The 10,481-nt window shown below is 40.6% G+C and overlaps 1 protein-coding gene across 1 annotated transcript; it reads right to left on the bottom strand.

The window, feature by feature from the left end:
• Positions 1-926: 926 nt before the first annotated feature.
• On the bottom strand, positions 927-5,552 carry GBX2 (gastrulation brain homeobox 2). Its single transcript, XM_088467770.1, has 2 exons — positions 4,474-5,552; positions 927-1,862 (listed from the first exon to the last, which is right to left on the bottom strand). Exons 1-2 carry the CDS (start codon positions 4,976-4,978, stop codon positions 1,351-1,353), a joined length of 1,017 nt encoding a protein of 338 aa, XP_088323896.1. The 5' UTR covers positions 4,979-5,552; the 3' UTR covers positions 927-1,350.
• Positions 5,553-10,481: the final 4,929 nt, after the last annotated feature.

Raw genomic sequence — 10,481 nt, 5'->3', positions numbered from 1 at the left:
TCTATCTATCAGTATCTATCTATCTATCAGTATCTATCTATCTATCTATCATCTATCTATCTATCCTCTCTCTTTCTCTCCATCCATCCATCCCAGATCTATGTAGCTCAGACCTACTTTATCTCCGTGTACATGTGAGTGCCTGTACTGTATAGATATAAAATATATATATATAGATATAAAATATATATATATATATATATATATATATATATATATATATATATATATATATATGCCCTTACTTTATTCCTAGGTGAGTCGAGAATGAGCTCCGTGCCATGCCCTCCTATGCTGTTATGTCATTAGTAACACGGAGGCCGGCGCAGACAGGATGAGGAATAAAGGCCCTCAGAAGCTGCTGATAGAAGCCGATCTGTCCTCCCTTCATGTGCTGCCATTCCCCTGATCCGGGCCCCGGCAGGATGCAGAGCTGACCCTGCCCGCTGCTTGCCGGGACCCCGGCTCACTTTGTACCATGGCCACAAATAACCTGACAGATCCCGGGCCCTGCCGCCGGTGACTTTGTGACAATTACCAATCTGCTCCGGCCCAGGATAAAGCTGCCCCCTCCCCTGGGCCACAGACCCATCGGCTGCACACAGGACCCACCCAACCCACCACAACTGAATAATCTCTCAGGGGAGGGAATAAAAAAAAAAAAAAAGTACATTCATTTATCTATTGTCTGACAGACCCCCCCACACACACATGTCCTGCGTTATTAGACCCCCCTCCCCAATGTCCTGCGTTATTAGACCCCCTCCATGTCCTGCGCTAATAGATCCCAGCCACGCACCCCCCACCCTCCTCCCCAACATCACACAGATAAGTCTCAGAGGGGATGAGGGGACATTATCCGGGACCACACAGCTCCCCACGCCCTCCCAAATGACCCCACATCTACCAAGATGGCCGAGTGGGATTATTATTTATTAGTGACAATTTTTGGATTTCACAAGACTGAGGGTTTTTTTATGTTTTTTTTTTTTTGTCGAAATGTATAATTTAAGAGAAATATGCGACACTGAATAAATTAATCACAACATAATCTGAAGCTCAAGTGAGCTAAAGGAGGACATCAGTTCATCCAAACAAAAACAAAAAAGGGATCTGGTCCCACAAATAAAAGAAAAAAAATTGCAGGGGCCTGAAAAGTTTTTGTCCCAAACCTGTTGAATGTGACTCTGATCAGGATACCTGACCCAGAGAGAAGGTCCAGGCAGCCCTCCTGCCCTAATAAATAGTTACTGCTCCTCATTTCAGTCTACATGGGCGGGGGGGAAATGGGAACCCCCAAAAGTTGCAGTCTGTAGCCCAGTGTGGTCAGTCTGTCGCTGCGACCCGAGCTCAGGGTCTAGCCTGCTCCAGCTGCTGATGTTGGCTCCTGATGGCGAACCTACTGACATGGACTGGGATGGGCACCACGATTTTGGGGTTTCTGGAGGGCTCCCCGGTTTTGGAGTTGGCATTGCCGGCCTTGACCCTCTTCCACTTGGCCCTGCGGTTCTGGAACCAGATTTTCACTTGGACCTCGCTGAGCTTCAGGGCGTGTGCGATTTGGGAGCGCTCGGTGAGCGACAGGTACTTCTTGCAGTGGAATTCCTTCTCCAGCTCCAAGAGCTGCTCGCTGGTGAAGGCCGTTCTCCGCCGCCGGTTCTTGCCGGTGGAGGTGCTGTTGCTGGAGGTGTTGGGGTTCTGGGGGCCCTCCTCCGGGGTGTCCTCCTCCTTGTGGGCTGCCTGGCAAGAGATGTTATCATCGGAACTGTAGTCCAGGTCACTGTCCATCAGGTAGGTGTCCTCCTTCCCCTTCACATCTTCATCCTTGCCAAGGTCTTCCTTCCCCTGGCCCCGGGCAGCACCTGGGCAACATGCACAAGACAAGAAGATCAATTATATAGCATGGTGCAGTAATGTATATAAATGCAATAATAACCCACATATAGAGTAGGTGCAATAATGTATATTACTACAATCACCCACATATACAGCATGGTGCAATAATGTATATTAATACAATCACCCACACATACAGCATGGTGCAATAATGTATATTACTGCAATCACCCACATATACAGAAGGTGCAATATGTATAATAATAATACAGCAATCACCCACATATACAGTAGGTGCAATAATGTATATTTATACAGCAATCACCCACATATACAGCATGGTGCAATAATGTATATTACTACAATCACCCACATATACAGAAGGTGCAATATGTATAATAATAATACAGCAATCACCCACATATACAGTAGGTGCAATAATGTATATTTATACAGCAATCACCCACATATACAGCATGGTGCAATAATGTATATTACTACAATCACCCACATATACAGCATGGTGCAATAATGTATATTAATTCAATAATCACATATACAGTAGGTATAATAATGTACATTAATACAGCAATTACCCACAGATACAGTAGGTGCAATAATTTATATCAATGCAATAATCACCCAAATATACAGTAGGTGTAATAATGTATATTAATACAACAATCACCCACATATCCAGTAGGTGCAATAATGTATATTAATACAACAATCACCCACAAATACAGTAGGTGCAATAATGTATATTAATACAATAATCACCCACACATACATCATGGTGAAATAATGTATATTAATGCAACAATCACCCGCACATACAGCATGGTGCAATAATGTATATTAATGCCACAATCACACACATATACAGTAGGTGCAATAATGTATATTAATGCAACAAGCACCCACATATACAGCATGGTGTAATAATGTATATTAATACAACAATCACATATACAGCATGGTACAAACAGTGTATATTTACTATGCCCACATTTTGCAGCAAAGTGTATACAATAATGTACATTTATTTAGCAGTCGCCCCCATATGCCGTATAGTGCATAAAATAATGTACATTTCTATTACAATAAATACAAAGTGACTCAATAATGAATGCGTATATAATTGTTACAGATACGAAGTGCATCATAGATTTGTTATGAACAAACAGATTTCTTCATCCAATCTATAGAGCCCAAAAATCTGCGTAAAATCGTTGTGATGCAGGGCTGCCTTGGTTTCGATTATATATATATATATATATATATATATATATATATATATATATAGTTTATGTTTTGACGAGGAATATGGGACACACAGTATAAGTAATCACTGCACTGATAGGTTACATGGTGCGGCTAGATAAACTAGCAAAGTATAATTACAGGAATCTATGTACAAAACATTGCTTGTTCAGAATATGCTAAAAATGTCAAATAACTAAAATAAATGTGTATTTATAAATTAAATGGATTGTGAATGCGTGTATACAGTTGATCTTCCCATCATCTCATCAGGAGGAGGAAGTCACATTCTGTTACGATATATATATATAAATATATATATATATATATGTGTGAATATATATATATATATATATATATAGATACATATACAGAAATATCCTCATGGGTTTTCAAATCCCTTAGGGAGCCTTCGCCCAGAATATACTCATTCCCGCCTGTATTTGTATTACCAGCAGGAATACAGTTAGAAGTCTACGTGCAGTCACTGGTATATCGGGTTTATTAAACAATTCCAGGACATGCACCTGTTCCTTACATCGTTATTTTTCACATTATTTATATTGTTCGTGATGGCAAATCCATGAACGCACACGGCAGAAAGTGTATATATGTAATATATAGAGATCGCAAAAAAAATCATAAATAAAAATATTCCCTTATCTATCAAGCGATAATAATATAAATAAATTATGAATCGTAACCCGTTATCCGAAGCGGCATCCGAAAGAAACAATACCGCATCTGATTATTTACTAAAATATATAAATTTTTGCTGAAATGTGAGTAGCGAATTACAGTAACAGTGGTGGATAAAACATGTAATACCATTAGATGTAAAATTAACACAATTAGATATATACTACAACTCATATCAATGACATAATAAATGTATAATACATGTACTTGCTGTAGTTGTACTTCTGGGGATCCACATATAGAGAAATACTTCGTTCATGATTTGTGGTCTTGTTGATAAAGTAGTTGTTCCTTGTTGTGTACTGTTCTTCATCTATCTATCTATCTATCTATCTATCTATCTATCTATCTATCTATCTATCTATCTATCTATCTATCTATAGATAGATATCCATATCTCGCTTCTCTGTACATCGCTGCCTTCCTCCTTTATAATAAACTACAAATATTATTTATTACGTTATAAATGTTTTTCTTGTCGAAGTTTTCGATTTGAAATGTAGTTGATGACAGTGGTATAAATGAATCTATACTAATTACTCTTTATATGGTTACTCATTAATTCAGAGCCACATAAATCAAGCAACACGTGTTCAGACACATACTACATGCTTAGGACATGAGGAGATCTATCTATGTGTAATAAGGCAGAGACATAAAAGTGTCGCTACTCACCTAAGGGAGCCTCAGAGGCAGCGAAAGGCAATAAGGTCCCCTCTTTGGTGCCATAGGACTTGCCAGTGTCCTCCCCGTCAGACTGGCCCCCATCACTTTTCTCGAACGCACCTTGCAGACTCTGGGCTCCAAACTTCCTGGCCACCTCCTGGTGCTGAGGGGAGGCTGAGAAGCTGCCTGGCAGAGTGGCCATAAGGGTGGAGGTCAGTGCCATGCCCTGTGCCAGGCTGGAGCAGAATCCGCTGGGCAGGCTGGGGATCTGGTGATGGGCATGGGTGGAGGGGAGAGTGGGCTGCAGGCTGCCCTGGGACAGAACCGGTGGAGGTGGGGGAGGAGGTGGCAGGACCACAGGCCTGTATGGCATGAACATCGGGTATCCTGTGTAGACGAAGTGCCCAGGGCTGGGCTGAGGTGGGCTCCCTATCAGTGAGTCTATACTGAAGGCTGTACTGCTGCCCAAGGGTCGCTGCATCATCATGAGGGGAGGCTGGAAGGCTGCACTCATATAAGCTACTGGATGGCAATAGGAGGCTGGAGAAGAATGGGTATATACCCTGGAGTGGGCACAGACAGTGCTGGAGTTTATTGGCAGAGAGACCCTTAGCTTGGCATAGCGTCCACTGACTGCGTCCCAGGGATGTAGTGTGAGCAGATGGAAATGAGAGTCCAGAGATGTTTATAGACTATAAGAGGGGGGATGAGAGGAGCCTGTGGTCATTAGATCAGGCAGGGGCACACTGCCGGCACTAATTGGCACTTAGTCCTGTGGTATACAGATGCCACTACTGGTGTCTATAGGAGTCCTGTATGCACGGCTCTTCCTGCCTCCTAGGTGGGTTCCCCTTGTGAAGCAACTTTCATATACTGGTTCCTCTCTCAGGTATCAGCAGCCTCTTCCCCCTCTGTACAGCCGCTCAGTGCCTGGGACTGGAGTCCTCCCTCTGTCTGTGTGCCCGATGCCCTCCTCTGTGTCCTGCTGAGTCCTCACAGCCAGTGCATGGTCCCTGGTGACAGTGTAGGGGGAAGATGGATGTCCCTGTAGTGTGCAGCAGGGTGACCGGGGTGCAGCCTCCTCTCTCCCGGGCTTCTGCAGCTACAAACTGAGTCCTATTTCCCATTCACATTTTGGCAGGTTTTAGAACCATCCCTCGGTCACGTGGGTCTCTTCCTCCCTCCTGATTGGCCGGGTGTCCACAGACCTAGCCCCCCCCTCACACCCCTCAGAGAGTGTCAGAGTAAAGTGCTGATGGGGGGGACTGTGATCAAATCTGTCTCTCACTGAGTGGCACCCTTCTGCCAGCCTAACCCGTGCCCACATAGCTACCCAGCTGCCCTCACATGTTACATGTGCCCCCCCACACATGACAATACTGTGACTATAACCAAGAGCTTGTCATACTCTATACTGTATATACTGTAGCTGCCAGATGTTTGTTGCTTCTTGTGTTTGCAGACACATGAGTGTTGTATATATTATCTGTATACTTTGTATACTGTGTGCTGACTGTTACATGGGTATCACAATATGATTCTCATATATTCAACGTGTATGTTGGGGTTTGTGTAACATTTACTGATGTAGAACAATGTATATGAGTATTATTGTTTAAAAAAGCAGAAATAAAATATATATAATGTATTTATGTCATATCACTTATATAGGTACAAGATCAGCAACGTGTTCATGTATTTCACTCCTATCTATCTATCTATCTATCTATCTATCTATCTATCTATCTATCTATCTATCTATCTATCTATCTATCTATCTATCTATCTATCTATTTATTTATCTCACACTATCTATCTATCTATCTATCTATCTATCTATCTATCTATCTATCTATCTATCTATCTATGGATTATGTAAAACAATACACATATATATGTGTGTATGTCTGTATTGTGGGATATATGCACCATATATTATACAGGCTTTGTTTGTTTATTATATATAATTTATTGTGTGTACTATTGAGAGTTATGTAACAATGATCTGTCTTTCTAATATTACAGTAACAAAATACAATTATACATGAGATTATACAGGACATAAATACGGCCATAATTTTGCATTTTGTTCTGAGAACATTTTGTTAATTTTCTATGTTTAGAAATATTAATATTATATTCACTTAATGTTTGGGTTTATTTTCCACATGTAGAAGGCAGAAAGGGGAGAGTTAGGGTGGGATAATGTCAGTATGTATATCGTGATATCGGTCCTATTGTAGGTTGCACCTGACCGGGTAATCAGCGATGTTAGTGGTGCCAGCAGCTGCCGGCGGGACCCCGGCCATGTATTATATTGTACATTGTGTATATTGTACAGTAACATAGACATCCATCGATTGGCGACACATTATTCCATCCGTAGGTTCTTCAGCATCATTTGTTTCGTTCTTATGTTACATGATTATCACTTGTAAAACTATGTTATAGAGTCAGCGCCAGTCTCCAAACTTTTCATTATCGTAAGATTTATAGAATTATTTGTGTATTATATTTATTTATTCATTTACATCATTTCTGTTATTATTTTTTCATTTACACCCGATCTGTTATTATTTATTCATTTATAGTTACTGTATTATTTCCCGCTAGTTTAATCTCAAACTTATATCCCCGTTTTATTTATATATGAAAACATCTGTTTTATATATATATATATATATATATGTGTGTGTGTGTGTGTGTGTATTTATATATTTGTGTGTGTTGTGCGAATTTATGGGTGCGCGCGGTCAAATATACATTATATATGCACAACTTTTTTTCTTTTATGGAACAGTAATAGTATTGTACGAGGCCGACGCTACAATGTTGGCTCACTGACCCATCCACTGACAGTGATTACATCAATAGATTTAAAGGATCTCTGTCAGTACCGGCGGCAGGTGGTGTGTCCACCCCACTATATTGTATATTACAGTGATTTGTATACTAGATTGCATTGCTTTCTAAAACGAACACATATATATATATATATATATATATATATATATACACACATATATTTGCATGTGTATGCATGTATATACAGTATATTTATGTGTGTATATATTTATATGTATGTGTGTATATATGTATATATATATAATTATTTGTGTGTTTATATGTATGTATGTATATGTATGTATTTATATTTATTTGTCTGTATATATTTATATGTATGTGTATGTATATACAGTATATTTGTGTGTATATATTTATATGTATGTGTATGTATATATATTTATTTATTTGTGTGTGTATATATTTATATGTATATGTATGTATATATATTTATTTATTTGTGTGTGTATATATTTATATGTATGTGTATGTATCTAAATTAATTTGTGTGTGTATATGTATGTGTGTATGTATGTATACATATATATTTATTTGTGTGTATATATTTATATGTATGTGTTACACACACCACACACACACACACACACACACACACACACAGACACACAGACACACACACTTAATTTCGGGGCTTTGGAATTTCCCGGCGCAGAATACAATGCAGCAATTCAGCATCACTGTGCAATGCTTTATATACTATATACAGTAGCTGTGATAAGTGTGGATACTGCCCTGTCTGTGGAGTGCTGCACACAGAGCAGATGGATTGGACACTGGAGGCTGCTATCACACGTTAGTTATCTGTGTCACTCTGTCTGGCTGTCAGGAGCTGATGGCTTCCTGTCCTCTCCTGCCTGCCCATCTGATGGTGAGGGCTTCTGTCTGCAGATTATAGTGGAGTTGGTTTTTGTATGGGGGGTTTCCCAGGGGTAGTTGAATCTCCATTTAGATAATACAGTCCATTCCCAACTCATTACAAGCTGTCCCATTCCCCCAGCCCAGACCCTGCAGACCTGCCCGGGCACTCAGAGCCTTTGTCCCCACTCCATGTAGGGAGGTGCTGGGCTCCATGTCCCCTCCTTCATATATTTATTTATGGGCCCTTATTTTGTTTGCAAACGTTGGGGAAGTGTCCTGAGTGGGGTGGGGGTGGGAGCACTCCCCATAGGGACAACAAAAGGGGGTTTGTGTCCTCTCCCCCATCTGGACACAGCAATCTGCAACTTGCAGAACATGAAAGCTCCATCTTTCTGCCTGAGTGTATTCATCCCCCGTCATACAGGACTGAAAGCCCCCAATAGACTCCTGGGTGAGAGGGGGGTCCTTGTGATTGTGGCTTTGAAACTCTCTCCTGCAATTATGTAAAGTAACTATTGACTCTCCCTGAGGAGTGAAAGGACCCCCAGCCCTCTCCCCATTCATGGGCTGTCTCTCATCTTTGGCTTCTCAAAGCTTCCCCAACACGGATTCTTTCTGCGGGACAAAGGAGAGGACAAAACAGTCCCCAAACTTGTAAATTGGATGTCAAAGGACGAGGAACAATCTGTAGGCTAATAAATAATGAGGGGGACTGAGATCAAGTGCTTGTAAATGACTCTCCCCACGGGATCACTTACACAGAGACACCCAGAAACACGCAGGGACACCCTGCTTCCATACCTCGCTGCTGGCCAGGGGACCTCTCCATCACTGGAGACGCAGCAGGAACAGGGGTGGGCGCTCTGTGGGGCAGGTGACTGTGAGTGACCCTGAATGGGGCAGCAGAAGAGGAGAATAACAGGAGAGAATGTATTAGTGATGCCCAGGCATTGGAGGAACAGGGGAACACAACACGACTAGTGTCACTTCATGGCACAAAGGCATTACCCCATGATAGTATCTGGTACCCCATGGAACGAAATTATAATTTCAAGGTACAGTGATAGTCCATATCGGCCAGTTATTACACTAGCCTACAGTGATACTTTCAGATATTACAGTGGTATGTACAGTGATACTCCACAACACTCAGATATTACAGTGGTATGTACAGTAATACTCCATAACACTCAGATATTACAGTGGTATGTACGGTGATACTCCATAACACTCAGATATTACAGTGGTATGTACAGTGATACTCCACAACACTCAGATATTACAGTGTTATGTACAGTGATACTCCATAACAGTCAGATATTACAGTGATACTCCATAACAGTCAGATATTACAGTGATACTCTGTAACACTTAGATATTACAGTGGTATGTACAGTGATACTCTGTAACACTCAGATATTACAGTGGTATGTACAGTGATACTCCATAAAAGTCAGATATTACAGTGGTATGTACAGTGATACTCCACAACACTCAGATATTACAGTGTTATGTACAGTGATACGCCATGAGTCAGATATTACAATGGTATGTACAGTGATACTCCATAAAAGTCAGATATTACAGTGGTATGTACAGTGATACTCCACAACACTCAGATATTACAGTGTTATGTACAGTGATACGCCATAAGTCAGATATTACAATGGTATGTACAGTGATACTCCGTAACAGTCAGATATTGCAGTGGTATGTACAGTGATACTCTGTAACACTCAGATATTACAGTGGTATGTACAGTGATACTCCGTAACACTCAGATATTACAGTGGTATGTACAGTGATACTCCATAACACTCAGATATTACAGTGGTATGTACAGTGATACTCTGTAACACTCAGATATTACAGTGATATGTACTGTGATACTCCGTAACAGTCAGATAATACAATGGTATGTACAGTGATACTCTGTAACACTCAGATATTACACTGGTATGTACAGTGATACTCTGTAACACTCAGATATTACAGTGGTATGTACAGTGACACTATAATAGTCAGATATTACAGTGCTGTACAGTAACACTACAATAGTCAGATATTTCAGTGCTGTACAATGACACCCTGAAATACTCAGATATTACAGTGCTGTACAGTGACACTCTAATACTCAGATATTACAGTGGTATGTACAAGTGTCACTACAATATTCAGATATTACAGTACTGTACAATGACCCTCTGTAACACTCAAATATTACAGTGCTGTACAGTAACACTCTGCAACACTCAGATATTACAGTGCTGTACAGTGACACTATAATAGTCAGA

This window comes from Taudactylus pleione, unplaced genomic scaffold (genome assembly GCF_031769625.1).
Source record: "Taudactylus pleione unplaced genomic scaffold, aTauple2 ptg000074l, whole genome shotgun sequence".
NCBI classification, from domain to species: domain Eukaryota; kingdom Metazoa; phylum Chordata; class Amphibia; order Anura; family Myobatrachidae; genus Taudactylus; species Taudactylus pleione.
The sequence above is the reverse complement of the archived record's forward strand: the minus strand, read 5'-3'. Positions and strand labels throughout refer to the sequence as shown.